General features: G+C 44.7%; 1 protein-coding gene across 1 annotated transcript; it reads left to right on the top strand.

Moving 5' to 3' along the window:
- Window positions 1–609: 609 nt before the first annotated feature.
- Window positions 610–23,500, top strand: LOC106588641 (transcription factor HIVEP3). Its single transcript, XM_014177818.3, has 7 exons — window positions 610–998; window positions 5,950–10,712; window positions 11,045–11,244; window positions 17,482–17,657; window positions 17,911–17,994; window positions 18,084–18,895; window positions 19,567–23,500. Exons 2-7 carry the CDS (start codon window positions 6,408–6,410, stop codon window positions 20,401–20,403), a joined length of 6,414 nt encoding a protein of 2,137 aa, XP_014033293.1. The 5' UTR covers window positions 610–998; window positions 5,950–6,407; the 3' UTR covers window positions 20,404–23,500.
- Window positions 23,501–23,753: the final 253 nt, after the last annotated feature.

The raw sequence follows: 23,753 nt of genomic DNA, 5'->3' as shown, positions 1-23,753 counted from the left end.
CAAAACCAGCCAGTCTGTGTGTGTGAGTGGTCGTCCTTTAGCTACCAATTGTCTTGATGGCATTACCTCAACACTCCACACGTCGGCAAGCTTTCAGCCTCTTGAAAAGGGAAAAAAGGGAAAATAACATCCCTCCCTCCCTCCCTCCCTCCCCTCCCCTCCCTCCCCTCCTCGTGGTATAAAGAGAGGAGTAGTGATGTCAGAATCACTGAATCTCCTGGACTGTGTTCAGCTGGCTCTGTCAGGAGTATGCAGAGGGGAACGGTTTGTGTGTGTGTGTGTGTGTGTGTGTGTGTGTGTGTGTGTGTGTGTGTGTGTGTGTGTGTGTGTGTGTGGACATTCTCCAGAACCACTCTGAAAAATTGGAACCCTGTGAGCCTTTTTCCACCTGGGTCCTGTGTTTTCAGCTTTTCCAGGTTTTTGTCAGAACGCAGCATCAGCAATAGGCAACTGCTGCCTTGCTTCCCCCGCCTATGGAAAGTGAGAACTGAATGGGGAAACTGTGTTTTAAAAATATAAGTCACCACCACACACCCTTCCTCTCTGTTCTCCCTCTCTGCCAGCTGAGGAGCCTGAGATTCCTGCCAAGAACAACATGGCCTGACGTCACCCTCCAAATAAGGATATTCCACTTCACTTTTACTATCTGAGGGAGACGGAGAGAGACGAATAGGGAGGGATAGAGGGATAGAGAGGGCGAGAGGGAAAAAGAGAGAGAGAGAAAGAGAGAGAGAGTCCCCTCCTCCCCATTCATTCATAGACACAGACAGGAGACGAGTAATATACTCTGCTAGCTAACTATTTGTCAGCTCAGTGCACGTACAGTAGAGTGGTGTCTCGATTACCCTTCTCCTCACAGTCACAGAGCGGGCTCTCGCTCTCATTCATTCACAATCTCTCTCTCGCTCTGTTCCTCGCTGTCTCGCTCGCTCTCTCTCCCACTCCGTCTCCCAGCCCCTCTTTCTGTCAGATGTGGAGGGAAAACCACCTGCCACCAGGTAAAGGACAATGCTATTCTCTAACCATTTAGTGTTCATAGCTGTGTTTTATTCCACATTGTTCATTTACTGGATTATTGCCTGGTTATTGCTGTGTGTGTGTGTGTGTGTGTGTAGTGTTTCTGTGATTGGTTTCCATGTGTGTTGTTTGTCCGTCCATGCTCCAGCACTCTGTCAGGGACAGAGTGTCCAGAGACCCCTGGGCCTCAAACACACACCTGCTCGTTCGCGCATGCAGGCGCACACACAGACACACAGCCCTGGGAATGTCAGCGTTGTGCGTGTGATTCCCCCAGGGCTCTACTTCCCTGTCTCTCTGACTGACTGCTGATGAAGCTACGGGCGCTTTCTGACTAAATGCCCTGCTAATAGTGTTCCTGGGATAATGTAACAAAGGAACAGAGAGAGAGGGAGAGAGGGAGAGCTAGAAAGAGCTAGAAAGAGAAAGACAAAAAAAGAGAACTGGCAGAGAGAAAAAAGAGACATCATCTTGAAATAATACATTATGTCTGGGAGAGAGAAATGGAGGGAATGTTTTGTGTTGTTATTGGAAAACATTTCTTGTTACATAAGTCACAACAAAGAGTATTTGTAAAACACTTGTTTGGTGACAAGAAATATAAAATGAACAAATGTTCTTTGACAAGTTAATTTCATTTCGCAGAGTGTCACGGTGTTGTTATTGCTGTTTAATTATTTTGTAAATCATTGATGTCAAAATGTATTTTCAGATTTCGATATTCTATTTTGTATTTACAATGGTTTCTTAGTTCTCCGTTGTTATCTCAAGAACTGGATCATATTCTCAGTTTCTCTTCTGGTGGGATATGTGTCTGTAGAGCTAGGATTAATGCCAGGTATTGATTTTTGGATTTGTACCATTTTTTGTCCAAAGAGATACGCTTTGTGGGAGAGAGGCATCTCAGTTGGCTTTCTCGCTCTCTCTCTGCATCTCTCTCTCCATCTCTCTCTCTCTCGCTCTCCATCCCTCTCTCTTTCTCTCCATCCTTCTCCCTCTCTCTTTCTCTCCATCCTTCTCTCTCTTTCTCTTCCTTTCCATCTTTCTTTCACTCTCTCTTTCCATCTCTCCCTCTCTCAGCGAGGATGCTGGGAGATATATTTAGCTCTCCTTCCCTCCATCTGCTGTGCGTGGTTTAGGGGCGTCGCCATAGCAACCACCGCTGGGTGCATATTGGTACGAGAGGAGGGAAATTTATTGGATTTTTTAAAAAGCGTTTTCAACTCAAATAAATTCAGTTATGTGTCACAAAAAAATTATTGGGGGGGATATTATTTGAAAATGTAGGAGACTAGGCAATGCTACTAACCCAGTTTACTCTCATTGGCAATGAGAATGAGATGCCATTTCTAGTGTTTGAACGAGATCTTAGAAAAGATATGGCTGTGTGTTATGGAGTTTAAGGACTGTGTGAGATATTAGACTGAATATCGGGTAGATCAGGATGCTTGCTGCTGCCTATAACAAGCATCTTTTTGAAAATGACCTGCTTCTCTGAGCCCATGCAATAACTGTGAGACGCCAACACCTCCTCCTGACAACGAGCAAAATGTATACACACAATGAACACACTCCACTTGTTTGACAATTTGCACCGCTCACACTTGTTCCAGATTTAACAGAAGAATGTCACCTCTTTCTCAAAGTCTAAATGAATCTCTTACTGTAGAAAGCTCTACTCTTTGATAGTCCTCACATGAACCGTTTTGTAGTCTCTTAGTCCACCTGCAGTACAGTACCTGTCTGACCTACATTCCATCATCCACTCTTGATATGCACTCTAGACATTGTCCTGGACACTGATGTACATGCCAGATAAACACCCAACACACTGACAGTCCATACAGATGTACTGTCTTCTATTACTAAGGGCATTTGGAAACAGAATTAAAATGACTGGCCCAAAAAACTTTACAATTAATTATTTAGTTTATCACAGTAGCATACCGTCAGTAAAATGCTACTATATAAGAGTTCTACAGTACTACTGTAAGAATGGCAACATGTCATCAGTTGTTTTACATTGACCAGCAGCTAGCTCCTCTTGTAGTTTTGCCCTCTTCCGGAGGAGCTTGGGTGCAGGCTGCAACCAGCTGATCAGTGGCTCTGTTCAAATACCATCCTAGCATACTCCTTAGTAAGAAGCAATGTATTGGGCATGCATTCTAGGTAGTACGGTAGTGTGGATATTGGAACGTACCTAGTGTGTGGGATGAACGTGTTGTTGCTACAGTGCAGTATGTTGGCGCAGAGAAAGTAGAGGGAGTTCAACAAGAAAAAAAAAGAATCTAAAAAAAAAAAAAACGGAAAAGTGGTGCGTGCATATGTATTCACCCCCTTTGCTAGGAAAGCCCCTAAACAAGATCTGGTGCAACCAATTACCTTCAGAAGTCACATAATTATGAAATGAAAAAAATGACTTAAAAAATAACAGAAAAGTGATGCATGCATAAGTATTGCTATGAAGCCCCTAAATAAGATCTCGTCCAACCAAGTCACATAATTAGTTAAATAAAGTCCACCTTTGTGCAATCTAAGTTTCACATGATCTGTCACATGATCTCAGTATATATACACCTGTTCTGAAAGGCTCCAGAGTCTGCAACACCACTAAGCAAGGGGCACCACAAAGCAAGCGGCACCATGAAGACCAAGGAGCTCTACAAACAGGTCAGGGACAAAGTTGTGGAGAAGTACAGATCAGGTTTGGATAATATTTTTTTTAATCAGAAACTTTGAACATCCCACGGAGCACCATTAAATCCATTATCAAAAAATTGAAAAAATATGGCACCACAACAAACCTGCCAAGAGGGCCGCCCACCAAAATTCACAGACCAGGCAAGGAGGGCATTAATCAGAGATCCAACAAAGAGACCAAAGATAACCCCGAAGGAGCTGCAAAGCTCCACAGCGGAGATTGGAGTATCTGTCCATATGACCACTTTAAGCCATACACTTCACAGAGCTGGGCTTTATGGAAAAGTGGCCAGAAAAAAAGCAATTGCTTAAAGAAAAAAATAAGAGAACCTGTTTGGTGTTCTCTAAAAGGCAACTCCCCAAACATATGATATAAATCCAGGGACATTATTGAGGAAAACCTGTTTCAGTCATCCAGAGATTTGAGACTTGGACGGAGGTTCACCTTCCAGCAGGACAATGACCCTAAGTATACTGCTAAAGCAACACTCGAGTGGTTTAAAGGGAAACATTTAAATGTCTTGTAATGGCATAGTCAAAGCCCAGACCTCAATCCAATTGAGAATCTGTGGTATGACTTAAAGATTGCTGTACACCAGTGGAACCCATCCAACTTAAAGGAGATGGAGAAGTTTTGCCTTTAAGAATGGGCAAAAATCCCAGTGGCTAAATGTGCCAAGTTTATAGAGACATACCCCAAGAGACTTGCAGCTGTAATTGCTGAAAATGGTGGCTAAACAAAGTATTGACTTTTTTTTTGGGGGGGGGGGGGGTGAATAGTTATGCACATTCAAGTTTTCTGTCTTTTTGTCTTATTTCTTGTTTGTTTCACAACAAAAAATATTTTGCATCTTCAAAGTGGTAGGCATGTTGTGTAAATCAAATGATACAACCCCCCCCAAAAAATCTATTTTAATTCCAGGTTGTAAGGCAACAAAATAGGAAAAATGCCAAGGGGCGTGAATACTTTCGCAAGCCACTGTATATTATCCTCATGAGAAACAGAGATGATACAAAGCTAAGATGAGGAAGATTGTTTGTATTTGGCTGCCTGGCGTTTAGAAATCTTTAACTTCACCAGTTAGAGTTTTGGAGCCCTTTAGTTTTGGAGCCATTAGGTGTATGAAAGTAAATATTTATTAAAGAACATATTATCTAGTGAAATTGATATTACTTCATGGGCTTTCAGTGAATTGCTATCATTAGAGAAGTCAGCTTGTTTGACAGTGTAAAGTTAGAATAAGGAGAAATTGGAAATGAAATGTGTTATTGTAGATGAGTATTTGACTAAATGACGGTAGTGTATTTTTTTCACAGCTGAATGATGTAACCCACTTCCCAATAGGAGAGGTGTTATCTTATGGTGGTATCTATCTGCAGACTACACCATCAGGAAGTAAGTGTTGGTGTTATCTTGCGGTGGTATCTATCTACAGACTACAACATTTGCATTTGGCCTAATTCTTTTTATCTAGAGTTAGCAGCTGGGGTTGGGAGACTTTGGGGGAATCTGGATGAATGACACTATTGACTCTTCTGGCTGCAACAAAAGCTCATGAGTTGGGTAATCAAAAGGAAAAATCTGTCATCTTGTCTTGGGAGTGTGATCCCTGAGAAACACGTAGTAGCTTTTGTTTGAGCAATGTGCAATGCACACGGCTGATTGGGAACTATTCAAGGCGCTATTTGTTGCAGAATCTGAAAATGGATGCTATGACTTGGAGCGTTTTCTTCATAATAAATAATCAGGTAAATTAGATGTTTTTGTAGCCAGATTCCAAATCACAGTTTGGTAGCTAACACCTACATTTTAGGTGTACAGTTTTTAACTTTTGAAGTAGACTTCTTTCTGCATTGAAGAACTTTCTATATCATGCTAATGTTTGTTGTTGTTGTTGACGAAGTGAAACTGGTCGCTATGAGAAATGTGCCCCTTTAATACGACCAAACCCCAAGCTTTGTTTCCAACTTGATCATCCATCTTGATGAAATAAGTGATTAAAACCTTGCTTTTTAGCTGTTTCGTTCCCTCCCTTCGACAGTAATGTTTTTAGATCATAGTGGGCGGAGAGAGACTGTTTCTGCCATCTGTCTTCATGATGTAATTTCATTTGGTGTGTGTGTGTCCATGTGTGCACACTGTGTGTGTGAAAAAGAGAAAGAAGGAGAGATAGAGACTACCCCTCAGGTGGGTCTGTCAGTCATATAATATTTTCTTATTTTTCCTTTCAGGTCCTCTGGAGTGAACCAGAGGACACAGACATCCCAAAAAAAGTCCTGAAAACTGGATCTGAAGACCTGAAGGCCTGACACAAGGACGGGTTCAACCCAGTATCTGAATACCGGACAACGGGGACTGGCTCAGAGACTGAGGGCAGAGTTGTTCACTCTGGGAGCCAACAGAGGTCCGAGATGGGAAGCTTCTTTGGCTCAGGATGGAAAAGGACTTCCTCATCACCACATGACAATTCAGTTGTTGCCCAGGATCCATTGAATGAATGGCTTGACTGGAGTAAGTACTAAGTATGAGTACAGACAGCCTGAAATCCACTACAAGACAGATATAACTAAGCAACAAAATACTCATCATACATCAATCCCAGAGTCCGTTGAATGAATAGGCTTGTCCTGTGTGGCCTGCCTCAGGCAGAGGGATCCCAGGTGTCTACCTGAGGTTTTTGTTCCGTTTTATGGAGGCGTTGCACAGCTGCAGCCACTTGCCGACTGGGGAGCAGTCCAGAGGTCATGACCAGCCTCAGCCAGGAGAGTCTGCTCTGCCTCTCGCAGACCCTGAGCCTCCCAAATCTCCCTCCTCCCAGAAAAATCAACTGCCGACACAACAGACTCGCTCCAAACAAGGAGGCCCTCAACATCAACAACACCACAAACTGCCTAATAAGAGGGAGCGCAAGCGTCTCCGTCATCAGAGGCAAAGTGTTGATTCAGACACCCCACTGTCGGAAGAGGGTAAGCATGCAAAGGCAGAGGCAACACCGACTACAGTGTCTCGGACCCCGTCTGGAGGGACCCCGGCAACTCCCTCCTTATCAACCACCTCCACCCAGTCTACAGAGGCTCCTGCCACAGAGGAGAACCAGGAGGGCACCCTGAAGCAGAAACGGGAGCATAAGCCTGGAAAACCTGGGAAATATGTGTGTTCTTACTGCGGCCGTGCCTGTGCCAAGCCCAGCGTCCTGCAGAAACACATCCGATCCCACACTGGAGAGAGGCCCTACCCCTGTGCTCCTTGTGGCTTTTCTTTCAAGACCAAGAGCAACCTCTACAAGCACCGGAAATCCCATACCCACAGGGTGAAGGCTGGCCTCGCCTCTGGAGAGCCCAGTGCTTTAGAAGAACCAATGCCAGAGTCAGAAGATGAAACCAGACAGCCATCGTCTGCTGCCTCCTCTAACTTGGAGAGACATGACAGTGTAGCCAACGAGAAGACCCATAAAGACACAGAGAGGTCTAAAGAGCAGTCCAGTGGGATGGACAACTCCTACGCCGTCAAGAAGAGGCTGGCCATGCGTTTATGCCGAGGGAAACGTGGCCCTCTAGGCTCGTCTGACTCGATCAGTTCCTCGTTGGGTATGGCGAGTATAGGGAGTAGAGGTAGCACAGAGTCTGGCTATTTCTCTCGCTCTGAGAGCACTGAGCAGTCGCAGGACATCCCACCCAATGCAACAAGTGCCAAAAGCTACGCAGAGATCATCATGGGGAAATATGGCCATCTGGGCCACCTCCAGAAGATGTCCCGGCATCAGGACCAGCAGCCTTCTGGAGGCCAGGGACAGCAGGAGAAGAGCAGCCCGTTCACAGTGCCCAAGAAGCAGGTCATTGACCACATCACCAACCTCATCACCATCAACGAGGCTGTGGTGGACACAAGTAAGATAGACAGCGTTAAGCCCAGGAGGTTCTCTCTGCCTAGGAGAAGTAGCAATGAGTCTAACTCTAAGGTTTCTTTATCTCTGAAAGAGCCGCCGGTAGTCCACCACAGCACCAAAAACCCTGGAGACCCAGGCTTTAAGAGCAGTGGTTCTATCACTATGGGAGTTCCGTGTGAGAAGTTCCATCATCACCAGTCACTACACGTGGATTCAACGGCAGGCCTGTCATCCACTTCCATGGCTCCTCTTCTGAGAAGCCTTTCTATGCCCTCTGCTGCTAGTTCAACTGATGCCTCCTCTGACGTCTTCCCACGAAACTTCCGCCTTAGCCAATCTTTCGATGAACGGTCTGAAACCCAGTCTCGCCGCACTGGGATGCTACGACGCCAGCCTGCTATCGAACTACAACCTGGTGCTGAATTCACTAAAGTGGAACATAGTTTACACAGTAGCTCCAACACACTCTACAATCACAATATGTCCATCGTGCCTCCTGATCACAAGCAATGTCAACCAGAGCCATACGAGTGTGAGTCCTGCGGCATTGGATGTAAGAACTGGGAAGGTTATAAGGCACACAAGAGAAGTCTTTGTATAGCACGACTTCCCCAAGAGAGTCTTGATACAACAATATGCCAGCTGGACCGTTCACAGTTGATACACTATCCGATTAGCAAACCAGGGGCTTTGGCAATGCGCAAGAGAAGGAAAGAGGAGAGTTTTGAATCTGATGATCCATCCTCTCCTGTGTCTTTATCCATACCCACCTTCTCCACGTTGGTGCAAGGCAGAGACAGAAAAAGTGTAGCCTGCAATAGAAACTCATGGCCATGGGTAGAGCAGGATCGGGGAGACACATCGAAATGTTTCTCAGTGATTCAGCATACCAGTTCATTTGAGAGACAAGACCCTTTGTTTACAGAGAGTCAAGGTAAAGAGGAGGCGCATTTTAGTTTTCCATCTCATGAGGATGTGTCTCAGAAACAACCGCAGAAACACTCGTCCAAACCAACACCTCGCAAACTGGTGCGCCAACACAATGTTCAAGTCCCGGAGATATTCGTCACTGAGGATTCCAACACCAATCTTATTGAGTCTGTTCAGACACAGTCAGAAACAGCATCCATAATGCCTAAACAGACTGAGAGGACAGACGAGTTCCAGTGGCCACAGAGGAGCCTCACCCTGTCTGGGGTCCCCATCGAGAAGCTGCCCCCGAAGAAGAAACGTATTCGCCTGGCCGAGGCCGCCCAGTCTTCAGGGGAGTCCATGTCCAGCTTTGACTCCGTCTCCCTGCCTCGCAGCCCCAGCCAGGATAGCTGTGCATCCCACGCGTCTAGCCGCTCTGCATCCTTCGAGGAGTCCATCAGACCTGGAGACATGGAGACCCTGGCTGGGACACCGTTGAGGAGGTCTAGGGCCCCTAACATGTTGACCGTCCCAGGGCTGCATCTTCACAAAAGGGAGATGCGGCGGTCGGTCTCAGAGCAAGCACCTCACGACCCACAGCAGCAGTCTGTCCTGATGGCGATGTTGGAGATGCGAAGCAAGTCCTTTGACTACAGCAGTTTGTCCCCTGAGCGCTCCGCGGCCGGCTGGAGTGACAGACGCAAATGTCTCCTCATGAGACACACTGCGGTCAAGGACCCAGAGGAGGAGCAGCCTGTCAAACCTGCAGAACTAAAGCGGAACCCCAGTTCCTCCATTTCTGCCAAACACACAGCACTAAAGGTGAACAATCCTTCTCACTGTAGCCCCAGTCCTGACTCTGTCAGTCCAAGCACTTCTTCCAGACTAAGCCCAGGTCCTCGATACCTTAGTGCGACTGCTGGTTCCCCTCTGTCAGGCGAACCCACATCATGTAACCCTGTACAAACTCTTTGCCAAGAGCCCCCCTCACAATGGAAACTGAGTCAAAGTATTCAGTTGACTGGACATTGCTCTGAAGTCCTACCCTCAAAGAACTCTGTAGAATCTCCTGACCCCCTCCAGAGGGTAGCCCCAAAACCTCTCTGTTCAGGGAAACCTGTAATTATCTCCCTCCGTCCTGTCCACACCTACATCCATCCTGCCCAACCCCAACTCCGCCCTGTCTACCCTCCCCACCCCCTCTCCACCCAGTGCCCATTAGGGATAGCTAGGGCCCACTACCTTCCAATGTCCACAGGCCTGAAGCTGGAGATACCAGTCTCAATTCACAGTCATGATGGACATTCAGAGTTTGTAACACATCCTCCGCAGATACTCCACCCTCACCCTAATATCTCACGTAGCCCAGAGTTACTCCGGCCCTCTATATCACCAGCAGTAGCAGTAGTTCGGCTACAGGCAGACACCAACACCCTAGCCAGTGCCATATACACCACTCTGTCCCAAACCACAACATCTAGGTCCCAGGAACCTGTGTGTTCTGGGTTAAACAGTGGCAATAGAAATTCCCCAATGCCTGAACATAACAGCCACCTGGTCATGACTCTGCCTGTAAGTAGCAAGATGTTGTCTGAGACTCTGCTACCAGTCAGCCAGTTGGCTCTGCCTCCAGGCAACCACTTGGCTTTGCCTCTGCCTTCAGGCAGCCAGTTGTGGTCTGACGAGGGCTGTAGATCTTCAGGCTCAGGGAGCAACAAGCGATTGTTATCCCCTTCAAACAGTGTCGATTTCAGCCCTGAGTCCAAACAGCAGCAGAAACGAGTGAAGGAGGGGGAAGATGAGGAGAGTTGTGTAGGAAACGTAATCACAGAAACATCCACAAAAGAAGAAAAGGTTGAGATTCCAACATGTTTACCTAAGGTGTGTACTCCAATAAGTCAAGAAAGACCTTCATATCCGACCCTCCAGTCCACCACCTCTCACAGCTGGTGTTATCTGAACTACGTCAAGCCAAATCCTTCCACCTCGACTGATCACCAGCCCTCAGTTTACTCCTCTTGGTCTACCAGCGAGTATGACCCCAACCCTCCAGGCCTCTCCAGCAAGACAGCCCTGTCCCTGTTGGACTGCAAGCAGAGGGTCTGCCCCACCATCTACACCATGTCTCCCATGTCATCCACCCCGGCAGAGACCCCACCAGAGCCCACCGACATGAAGACGCCATGCCATTCTGAGGTAAAGAGACTTTACTGGAGGCCTCCTCATAGAATGGTCAATGTGAAATTTGCAGTACTGTATGTATTTATTTAGCCTTGTCCCATACTGTACTATGTGCTGTAGTTTTTTTACTTTATTTTGTATATGACCCAATACACCCAATACAGTTTGGCCTTATTTCTCATTTCAAGCGTGTAGGCCTATATTGTAAATTGTAATGCTACAGTATAATTTAGATAAGTACTGAAACACATAAGTTATGATGAATTCCCCCCCATCCCTGTCTCCTTGGCCTGATCTTGCTGGAGCAGGGTTGGTGAATTTGCCCTGCATGTCTCTCTCGAGTGTAGGTACATGCCACTCTGCCCGGCGACAGCCACCGTGTCGAGACAACAGAGCAAGAGCAGTCCGCAGAGGACAAGGAGCTAAAGAAGGAACGAGAGGAGGAGGAAGAGGAGGAAGAGAAGGAAGAGGAGGAAAAAGAAGCAGAGACCCAGTCAACCAGCAAATGTAGAGAACCTCCACCTCGAATCTGGATCTGTGAGGGAGGGTGAGTAGGCTATGACTGATTACATTTTACATTTTACATTTGAAATAACACTTACACATTTAAAGATGCAAAGCATTATTGGCTTTACATTCATAAAGACATGAGAAACTACACTCAGCCTTACAAGTTTTGCTCTATACAGTACAGGGCATGGTACTGTAAGCTACTTGTCATAGACAGTGAGGGTATTTGGTCTCTGTGTTGTGTATGGAGAGCTGTGAAATGTTGTCGTTCCCCTCTGCAGGACATGAGGGGCTAAGGGTTGTCTGTCTGACTACACCAACAGAGGCCGTCTGTTGAGTGGCCCTTGCCAGGAAATGACCAACAACTACCCAGCTTCCTCTACTGTACCCTATGTAGAAGCTCAGTTACACCCAACACAGTCAATGGTTCTGGTCATTCAGCTGTAGAGGGAAATAGTGGCCAATTTCATTCCCGATTTCATTCCCATTTTAGATGGGGATTGATTGAATGAATGAGAACCTTGAGTCTATTTACATGATTTCTCTGTGCATCTGGGTTTATGTGTATCTATTTGTAGACAGAGGACAAGAGGGGCACTATTTTCAGAGGAGAGAGTGGAAGGTGTTTGATACTAACTCTGCTTCTCTAGTAATGGGACTTATGTAGGATGTGTCAGATAGGAGAGAGCGCTCTGATTCATCTGTCTTCATTTACAGTAATCCACACAGCTAGATTGAATTACATTGCTATGAGAACGCTTGGTCTCCTCCATCTTATCTGTGCATGTGCTACTGAGGTGCCATCTGTGTGTTCCTCTGCATCTCTCTGAGTACTGCTGGGAACCTGTTGTTGTTGTCGTGACTCAGGTTCACAGCCTTCTTCTCATCAGTCACAACCCAGCTAGCGCATAACGTTCTGAGAACAATATGTTTCTTAGAGCTTGGTGAGAGTGTGTTTGTCCAATAGTTATTTTGCATACAACCTTCCCATGACCTTCTGGGAATAGTGCAGAATAGTTGCTTGGCTTGGGAACATTCCCAGCACATTTAAGGAACTTGACAAAAAATGTCTTTATTTTTCTTGGTATTTCATTAATTTAACAGAACGTTTCCTAAACATTCAAACATGGTTACATTCAATTTCAATCTTGGTAATGTTCTAGGAACGTTTTCCTACTGGTTTGACATTGGGAAGTTCTCAAATAGTTCAGAGAACGTTAAGAAACAACGTTCTTCTGTGGGAATTTCAGTAATTCGACATAATGTTTCCTACAGGTTTCCTCATGGTTTTATTTAAAGTCATGTTCTCAAGTTGTTCCGAGAACATTAAGAAAACTTTCCATAAAAACTACAAGTAAACTTTAGTAATGTTCAGAGAACATTCTAAGAATGTTATTTAAACGTCTCAGAAAAGCTTCCCATGCGGGGCACAAGGGCAAGCGCCCCGTCAGCATTGTCCTGTTTTTCATTTTTTCAGTTGTTAAATTAAAACTCCTTAGAGTCGATTGACGCACCCGTGCGTCACACCGCGATGTCATTTTCAATAGCTACCTGTGTGTTTATGCTAGAGACTTACAGTTTCTTGCAGTGGCTGCAGCTCAATCCCCTCTTTCCGCCGATATAAAGTTTCTACCTACTTCATAACATGGGGCTTTTAAAAGCTGTTTTTCTACAGTTGAGAGGATCCGGACAAGAAAATGGTCACCAAATCGTCTGTAGAACCCGAACCGTTAGAGCTACAAACTAATGAGATGAAAGAGGAGACTCTCATGAACACGACAGTGTTGTTTGTTTTGCTCTACGACATCCGCAAGCTTTACGGCAGTCGTCTGAACTCTCTGATGCAGACATCCTAATTTCAAAGATGTCTTCTCACAAAAGCAACTGTCCGGACCAAACCGTTTGGGCTAACTAATATATCAACAGGGGTCCTAAAATTCCAAATCAAATAGCTAAATGATCCATTTTATGACCATCCTAAAACAATTCGAAACATTAGCTTAGTAGATATTGCGATCTAAGGGCTTAGACCTACAAGCCCACGTTTTTATCATAATAATTTATAAAAACATCTGTCAGCGGTATTTTGCAGAGGGGGCACACTGACTGGACCAGGCAAAGAGTACCCCCCCCCCCAAGATATGTCGCCTATTGATTCCTTCTTGATTAATAAATAAAACTGTAATACAGCCACCTAGCAATTTTATGAAGTTGGCTTTAACTAGTCAGCTAAATAGGTTCCCAATCTCCCAAACTCATAACTAGCTACCAAGCCATTTCAGGCTGTCAATCAAGTTAGAGTAGCTTGTCTAACTATCTTACACCTCAGCTCCACTATAAGCGTTGCGTTGCTTTGCCATCAGTGTTGTGTCAATGTGACGTTCTACTTGCTACACAGAGCGCGTTGTTTTGAGAACTGTGAGGAGCAGAGGGGAAGCGCGTCTTTATTCTATTGTCCCCACTGTACCATATTCATTATTTATGCATAAGTACAATAGCTTTGGTCCAGTTTTTCACAAGTACTCATTCAATTGTTGCTAGTGCTTGTACTAAATGATCCTCTAATTACACAAGTTGCTTTTGTTTACATTGTGAACATACTCAATGTAGCTAGTTAGCTAGAGTTTCTGCTAGCTAGTAGCTTCTTGACTTCATACACCTTAGTACAATAACCAGTGGTGTATAGTCAAGGCCATATGCAACCAAAATAAACTTTATTTCTCATTACTTCAATTCACAAGATGGAATGAACGCATGCGTCAGCCTTCGAGAATTGAACCATTGAGAATTGGATGCAGTATAGCAGCTTTTATTGATTTTAAAGGAAGCATTTCCTCGATGGCTGATGGCAATGCCAGACGCCCGATGGCTATTGTGTAGCAGGGCCATTAGCTGGCATCCCTGCTGGCAAACAAATACTAAAATTGTCAAGAGGTATGCTTAGATAACCTATACAGAAAAAGAGACATTTGTGAGCTAGAATAAGGCATAATGATTATGCCTCTAGATTGCAGGAAAAGGCTGTAAAGGTGTTTGAAAAATGTTAAATTCTCTGACTTACGGAGCCGTCCACTGGACCACCTCCCCTCCATCCTCATGTACTTCGCGCCCCCTTTTAAATAATGGGTGCATGACGCCCCTGTTCAGAATGTTAAGAAAACTTTCTTTAAAAACCACAAGAAAACTTTTGTAACATTCAGTGAATGTTCTATTAATGTTATTTAAAAATGTATACAGTCCGTTCTCAGCATCAACAAAACACTCTCTATCCTCTATCTTGTTAAGTGTGTTCAGGTGTGTTGGCCGCGCCCAATAATTGGCCACAGATTCAGGAAGTTATAAAAAAAACTCCAAATAACCTATAATTTCCGTTCTCAGAGTGTTAATAAAAACTCCCAAGAAATCTTTCAAGGAAACAGAGTAAAACATTCTCAGAATAGGCTAAATGTCCACTTCTGTTCTCAGAACTTAAAAAAATTGTTCCGTTTTACCGGTCAGGAAATGTATGGCTTTGTTCCCACAACCAATGTGAAACCAAAAACATACATTCCCACAACTTCCAATAAGCCCAATGTGCTACCTGGGAATGACTCATCTCTCTTCCCTGCTGTGCTGTGTGGAGCTCTGAGTCCGCCAATTCCATCTGTTTGGGCCGTTGTGTGTGTGTGCGGGATGATAAGACAAAGCAGTGAACGAGAGGAAGTCAAACAATGACCTTTCAGTATGGCTACATTACGGGGGAGTGAAGGCTGAGTGAGGGAAGATTTAGTGTAGGCTGTCTCTCTGAAGATAAAGCTAGGGGCAGGATCTGTGAATGGCTGTCAGAGTAAACTATGAATTGCGTGGGTTGGTGGCCATCAATATGCCTACATGCTGTATATCAGTTCGGCATGTGGGACTTTTTGTCAGTGGGCATGTACACACACACACACACACACACACACACACACACACACATTTTAAATACTTTATTTGAATCACATTACATCATAAAAGATTCAAACATAATTCAAACAGATGCCCATAACGGCTGAAACAGAGTGGTACCTTCTCCTCCACACAGCTAGCCTGCCCATAACGGCTGAAACAGAGTGGTACCTTCTCCACACAGCTAGCCTGCCCATAACGGCTGAAACAGAGCAGTACCTTCTCCTCCACACAGCTAGCCTGCCCATAACGGCTGAAACAGAGTGGTACCTTCTCCTCCACACAGCTAGCCTGCCCATAACGGCTGAAACAGAGTGGTACCTTCTCCTCCACACAGCTAGCCTGCCCATAACGGCTGAAACAGAGCAGTACCTTCTCCTCCACACAGCTAGCCTGCCCATAACGGCTGAAACAGAGTGGTACCTTCTCCTCCACACAGCTAGCCTGCCCATAACTGCTGACACAGAGCAGTACCTTCTCCACACAGCCAGTGGTGGAAAAAGTACCCAATTGTCATACTTGAGTAAAAGTAAAGATGCCTTAATAGAAAATGACTCAAGTAAAAGTGAAAGTCACCCAGTAAAATACTACTTGAGTAAAAGTCTAAAAGTATATGGTTTTAAATATGCTTAAGTATCAAAAGTTAATGTAATTGCTCAAATATACTTAAGTATAAAAAAGGAAAAGCATAAATAATTTCAAATACCTTATTTAAGCAAACCAGACGGCACCATTTTCTTGTTGTTTGAATTCACGGATAGCCAGGGCCACACTCCAACACTCAGACATAATTTATCAAGGAAGCATGTATGTTTAGTGAGTCCTCCAGATCAGAGGCAGTAGGGATTACGAGGGATGTTCTCTTGATAGGTGTGAATTGGACCATTTTCCTGTCCTGCTAAGCATTCAAAATGTAACAAGTATTTTTGGGTGCCAGGGAAATGTATGGAGTAAAAAGTAAAAAAATATTTTTAGGAGTGTAGTGAATTAAAAGTAAAAGTAGTCAAAAAAATGAATAGTAAAGTACAGATATCCCAAAAAACGACATAAGTAGTACTTTAATGTAGTTTTACTTAAGTATTTTACGCCACTGCACACAGCTAGCCTGCTCATAACGGCTGAAACAGAGCAGTACCTTCTCCTCCACATAGCTAGGCTGCCCATAACGGCTGAAACAGAGCAGTACCTAGCCAGTTGTTTTGGCTACTCTTAGTCAGGCCTACCTAATCTGAGCCTATGTACATGGCCAAGACTGCCAAGTTTCAATGCCACCAACTTGCATTTGTATCTTAGGCTGTCCAAGCGTGATATGAGGGGCTGGTATTTAAGGAGCTTTTAAGAAAAGACCTGCTCCATTTTTTAAATTGTTTTATTTAACCTATATTTAACTAGGCAAGTCAGTTTAGAACAAATTCTTATTCACCATGATGGCCTATGTAACACTGTAACAATGCAACAATCGACACACACACACACACACGCACACACACACACACACACACACACACACACACACCTGATATGGGTCCATGAAAGTTCTACATTGAACCCCTGTAAGGACCTCGCAACACCTGTCTCATTCATTTAGTCAAAACATTGCTTTTAAGGCACCAAACAGTGATTAAGTTGAGAAAATTAAGCATGTTAGCTATTATTGTAATTACCGATCATATTAATAGAAAGACGTTTTTGTTTTCTGTTTATTTGGAGCAGCTGGTCTGAGCCCAGGGTTTCCTCCCTCTCTGGTGTGTTTTTATTGGCTGGCTGTTCCAAACCCCAGCTGATGTTGCAGGCTCTCTGTGTTAGGACTGGGGCTGGGTGGTGGTGGTGTGAGAGGGTGGTGATGGGGGTTAGAGTCCCACTGCAGGGCACCCACTTCAGCATCACACAGAGGGGCTTTTATAACCCCAAACCAGAACACCCTCCACCCCAAAAGCACACACACACACACACACACACACACAGGGGTGGACCCCCTAACCAACTGCCAGAGTGTGAGTTCACTGTGTAAGAAGGGTGTGTGCCAAACAGATACAGCAATAAATATAAACATTATAGCAGCTTGCAGGTGCTATATACAGTATATAGAACCAATGCTTTTAGTGCAGCCATATGGACTGTGGTTTTCATCAGGGGTGGAAATTAACTCACCACTGAAAATTTGACCCGGGATTCAGATCCAAATATCTAAACTTTGGGTACTCTGTTCACTCAGGTTCCTCTCCATTCCTAGATGTTATTGAAAGAACACTAGCATCAATTCACAAGGTTTATGGTGGTAGCATTAACTATACATAATAAAACAACACTAAAATAGAAGTAAAATTCTCTCTCTCTCGTCCGTCAGCTACAGGTCTAGTGAGGAGTATGTGTACGTGAGGGGTCGAGGCAGGGGCAGATATGTGTGTGAGGAGTGTGGCATCCGCTGTAAGAAGCCTAGTATGCTGCGTAAACACATCCGCCTGCACACCGACTCACGACCCTACGTCTGCAAGCACTGCAACTTTGCCTTCAAAACCAAAGGTGAGCTATGGATGGACACAGGATTGCTGCCTTACTGAGGTTATAGATAGTCACAGGACTGTGACTCTCTAGTGGGTATGGATAGGTGGATAGGTACTGAAATGGCTGCCTTATTGGGACAAGGCCTCTCTTATAAAATAGATTTTGAAGGAAAAGTGTACTGTTGACCTGCTCGGAGTTGACATCTCTGTTCATCCAGTGTGTTGTTAGGGATGTCTCATGATGGCAATGTAATGGTTCTCTGTTGTTCCAGGGAACCTCACCAAACACATGAAGTCCAAGGCCCATGGGAAGAAGTGCCATGACGGGCCAATGACTGGTTCTGAGGCTGAAGAAGGTCAGATGATGTAATGTTGCTGTGTCTACATTAAAAATATCCAATAATACTTTGTTATGTTGCCTAATTCTTACAATGATCCCCCCCAGACTGCTCAGTCTGGCCAGAGACAGGACAGGACGAGCACCGGTACTCTGACATCAGCGAAACTGAAGCAGACGACGATGACAACGAGTATGATGATGAAGAAGATGATGGTGAAGTGGAGTCCTGGTCCCATGAAGACCCTTCCACCACCTCAACAAGCCACCTGAAGCCAACCAAACCCCCAGACCAGAACAGAACCACACCAGACCGGGACAGGACCAGACCATCTGGGTCAAGCCAGGGTAGCCAGCCTCAGAGGCTGAATCCCCAGGAGCCAAGTCTCTGTTACACTGCTGGTTCCCACAGCAAGAAGAGCGCTTTATTCTCTCGGAGGAGGCACCTGGACCCCTGTGGTCACTGCTCCCCATTGCACTGTCCATCACCAACTCCAGAACTGTCTCCATCCCTATCCCTAACCCATCAGCTTTCTCCTGCTCACTCCCTATCCCCTAGAGCGGACCTGTCCCCTCTCCGATGCCCTTCCCCCAAGCGTTACCTCTCCCCTGTCCCCTGCCATCCCTCCCCTCCACCACTCTCATCCCTGTCTCCTAGGCATAACCTATCCCCTGCCCCCTCCCACCCCTCCCCATCCTCCTCTCTGTCCCTGCTAGGTTGTCATGTCTCCCCCTCATTAGAGAGACATCCGTCCCCCCTAAGAGGCCTCTCGCCTATCAGGCCCAAGTCCCCCAGCGGTGGCTCCCCTGCCCCTCAGGCCACCCTCCCTGTTCAACACAGAGCCTGTCTGCCCAGAGACCCATCTTCAAATCCCCACAGGGACAGACCTGCTACGGCTACAAGCTCCAAGGCAAGGCTGGTGAGTATTTCAGTCTCTCTCTGTCACCCCTAGAACACAACACAGACACACTTTGTGTCCGACCTGTGGAAGACTGCTTGGCTCTCTTGTATTTTTGTTGCATAATTGAATTTTATGTCTATAACGTGGGGACGGATTGGTTTGATAACCACAGTGCTACTCACTCACCTGCGACGTGATCTGTCTCTATTTGGTTAGCCGGTTGGGTTCAGAGATTAAATAAACCCTTTTCTACACACAAAGCAGTTCCTGTGAGGGCTAAACAGCAAAATACAAGTAAAATAAACATCCAAAACAAATATAGATACGTAGCGTGGTACATTCAGGGTTATTTTAAAGTCATACAGGAAAAGGAAGGAAGGGTAACGCTCTACTTTTATATGATTCTAACCAACAACACAAAACCTGAAAATAATGACAGATGGTTCCCAAATAGACGCAAATGTGTTTGTTCTGGGCAGTCTGTGATAAAACGAGACACACGCCTATCATTAGATGTCTGAGATTGTAACCACAAGGACTGTGCCATCAGCCTCTAAATGTGTGTCAATGTCTCAGTCAACTCACCTGATATAAACATGGTATGTTTCTTCACAAGTCGTGTTGACGTTGTGGTTTGGTTGCGTTGTGGTTCTAACCTTTACACCCTTACTCCCCTCATCCCTACCCAGCTGAAGAGCTACTCTGTTCAGGAGGACGACGAGGTGCGTCTCCCTCTCCTGTCCCCCAGGACTAGACCATCCCGAGGGGGCCACGGTGGTGTCCTCAGCCACCTGCCTCTCCACTCTCAGCAGCTAGCCAGGACCCCCAACCTGATGATCCCCATTGGGGGGATCCACATGGTACAGCCCAGGAACAGTCGTCACTACAGCCTGGTGACTAGCCCTGAGGCATCACAGAACACCCCTACCCCGGCAAAGATGAACCGATCCATGGCAGCCCAGAACACCCCTACGCAAGCAGGAATAGACTGGTCCAGGTCATCCCAGCACACTTCTACCTTAACAGGAATGGACCGGCTGATGACAGCCCAGAATACCCCTACCCCAGCAGAGATGGACCACTCCAGGACCAGGGGAGCTGGACTGGAAGAAGGGGCACTTAGTAGGCCTTCATCGCTGAAGCACCATCAAAACCCTCTGAAAGAGGCTGCTGGGCCTAGCACAAGCATGCACACCAGCTACCAGGACAACAGGGTAGGAGAGGGAGAGGCCGGGGGCAGACTGTCAGGACCTCTCCCAGACAAGGCAGGTACGGCCCATGTACAGGTGTGCTCCATGAGACCCGAGAATCATGGGAGTTTGAGTCAAAGGGAAGAAACTAAACTACTGTTCACTGGGACAGAGCTAGGAGGCACCTCACACACTACAGGCGTCCGAATGAGCACTTTGTCCAAGGGAACCACACACACAGAAAGAGATGCAGATACACACGTTAGAGGAGGAAGTGTTTTTCCAGTGACTAACCAATGCCAAAAGATGCCATCTTCTTTCCAGACTAAACTCTGATAGGAAGGAGCACCTTTAGGGAACAGTGCAACAGACTGGTCTTGGGTACATCTGATATGGCAGCGTTTTTCCTACATAGGGGATACAGTGCCATATCAGACACAGACATGGTCTCAGAGCAAAAAGCAGTTCTGGTTTTGAGACTGAAGAAGACGGAAGGAATCCAAGTAGAGCACTCAGGAGCGTACGGCTTCTGACTATAATGTGTAATTATATTATGTAATTATATGAATGATATATAGATACAGTTGAAGTCGGAAGTTTACATACACCATAGCCAAATACATTTAAACTCAGTTTTTCACAATTCCTGACATTTAATCCTAGTAAAAATTCCCTGTCTTAGGTCAGTTAGGATCACCACTTTATTTTAAGAATGTGAAATGTCAGAATAATAGTAGAGAGAATGATTTATTTCAGCTTTTATTTCTTTCATCACATTCCCAGTGGGTCAGAAGTTTACTTACAGTCAATTAGTATTTGGAAGCATTGCCTTTAACTTGTTTAACTTGGGTCAAATGTTTTGGGTAGCCTTCCACAAGCTTCCCACAATAAGTTAGTGTGAATTTTGGCCCATTCCTCCTGACAGAGCTGGTGAAACTGAGTCGGGTTTGTAGGCCTCCATGCTCGCACACACTTTTTCAGTTCTGCCCACAAATTTTCTATGGGATTGAGGTCAGCGCTTTGTGATGGCCACTCCAATACCTTGACTTTGTTGTCCTTAAGCCATTTTGCCCCAACTTTGGAAGTATGCTTGGGGTCATTGTCCATTTGGAAGACCCATTTGCGACCATGATTTAACTTCCTGACTGATGTCTTGAGATGTTGCTTCAATATATCCACATAATTATCCTCCCTCATGATGCCATCTATTTTGTGAAGTGCACCAGTCCCTCCTGCAGCAAAGCACCCCCACAACATGATGCTGCCACCCCTGTGCTTCACGGTTGTGATGGTGTTCTTCGGCTTGCAAGCCTCCCCCTTTTTCCTCCAAACGTAACAATGGTCATTATGGCCAAACAGTTAAATTTTTTGTTTCATCAGACCAGAGGACATTTCTCCAAAAAGTACGATCTTTGTCCCCATGTGCAGTTGCAAACCGTAGTCTGTCTTTTTTTTGACGGTTTTGGAGCAGTGGCTTCTTCCTTGCTGATCGGCCTTTCAGGTTATGTTTATATAGGACTCGTTTTACTGTGGATATAGATACTTTTGTACCTGTTTCTTCTAGCATCTTCACAAAGTCCTTTGCTGTTGTTCTGGGATTGATTTGCACTTTTCTCACCAAAGCACGTTCATCTCTAGGAGAAAGAACGCGTCTCCTTCCTGAGAGGTGTGACGGCTGCGTGGTCCCATGGTGTTGATACTTGCATACTATTGTTTGTACAGATGAACATGGTACCTTCAGGCATTTGGAAATTGCTCCCAAGGATGAGCCAGGCTTGTGGAGGTCTACAATTATTTTTCTGAGGTCTTGGCTGATTTCTTTTGATTTTCCCATGATGTCAAGTAAAGAGGCACTGAGTTTGAAGGTAGGCCTTGAAATACATCCACAGGTACACCTCCAAGTGACTCAAATGATGTCAATCATCCTATGAGAAGCTTCTAAAGCCATGACATAATTTTCTGGGATTTCCCAAGCTGTTTAAAGGCACAGTCAACTTAGTGTATTTAAACTTCTGACCCACTGGAATTGTGATACAGTGAATTATAAGTGAAATAATCTGTCTGTAAACAGTTGTTGGAAAAATGACTTGTGTCATGCACAAAGTAGATGTCCTAACTGACTTGCCAAAACTATAGTTTGTTAACAAGAAGTTTGTGGAGTGGTTGAAAAACGAGTTTTAATGACTCCAACCTAAGTGTATGTAAACATCCGACTTCAACTGTATGTTGAATATGCAGTATATGTTTTGTAATCTTTTTTTACCCTCTTCTTTTGTTTGATGTCATTGATGTTAATTTATTATTGATGTGCTCTTATGCAATTCTGTACTATCCTCTGTGAGACCTGGAATGAAATGTAGATGATACAGATTTTATTTAGTTCAACTCTCCCCACGTCGACACCTTTGATAACTCTAATTAATACATTATACTAGCCTTGCTGTGTTAATACTGTATGATCTACAGATGTAGGATCTTCATTTGACCTATATTGTCTCAGATAAATAATCCTCCAGCACCAGGATTTGAACGTTTACACCATAATGTTGCTTGATCGGTGGTTAGGCTATTAGCTGGCCAAAAATAGGCTACAAGAAAAGTGCAATACCGTTAATATAACCGTGTATTAATGTGGGTTTTCAGTGAATTCATGTAAATCACAAAGCTCATCTGCATTTCCTGTGGTGCAGGAAAATTCTCAGCAACAAAAAGAGTGGTCAAATTAAGATCCTACACAGGTACGATCAAATAGAAAAGTACTATAAATCTACTCACTCTGACCAGTATTTTGAAGTGCAATTTCTGTAAAGATTGTGGCTTGAAATATCATTGTTAATGGCTGTGATTATTTTTTATTTAATGCTAAGTTGGAATCCTTAATGGTGAAACAGCCACGTCCGTTTGCGATATTATAACAATAAAGAAGTCACTGCAAACAATAATCACTTTCTTTTCTTCACTCGGTACATAGTTGGACGCGCGCTAGAACGGTGGAATATGTACTGCATGTTCTTTTACCACGCTGTGCGACGCTCGCCGCTCTGCTTCGTCAACAAAACAAAAGCAACGACAGTGGCGCCGTTTCCCCACTACGGATTCCATCTTTAAAGATTGTTCTTGAAAAAAAATATGTTATCTGATTTTTTTTTTTTTTTTTAAGAATCAGGGTCAGAATAATATCTTATTTTGTACTATCTTGTTGAGACAAAATATTGGAATAATAATACGCATTCGTGGTAGAAAAGCTTACTGCACTCATTGGATAGTCATACATTTATCTTGTTTTGATCATCTGCTGTACATGGTGCAGTCTATATTTATTGTCATAAATACAGTAATAACAGTCGTTTTTATAAAGGAGGCAGTTTCCATATTTGTCATTTTCATGTATTTTGCCATTAATAAAACTCGTTTTTACAGATTTATAATGAAATGGTGTCCCTGTGTATATTTTCTTTCAACCTAAACATTTTGGTTCTGTATAATTCTATGCATGATCACACAACAGTACTACCGTTTATCTTGAATGATATATCGCTACCGTGTGGCTGCTAGTGTTAGTCACTCACTAGTCTAGTACATTTGTATAGTTGAGTCATTCAACAGACGCTCTCACCCAGAGCAATTTACAGATAGTGTTTCAAGATAGTTAGGTGGGACAACCACATATCACAGTCAGACACTAG

This window comes from Salmo salar, chromosome 27 (assembly GCF_965601325.2).
Source record: "Salmo salar chromosome 27, fSalSal1, whole genome shotgun sequence".
Lineage (NCBI taxonomy): Eukaryota > Metazoa > Chordata > Actinopteri > Salmoniformes > Salmonidae > Salmo > Salmo salar.
This window is presented reverse-complemented; position numbering and strand designations above follow the sequence as displayed.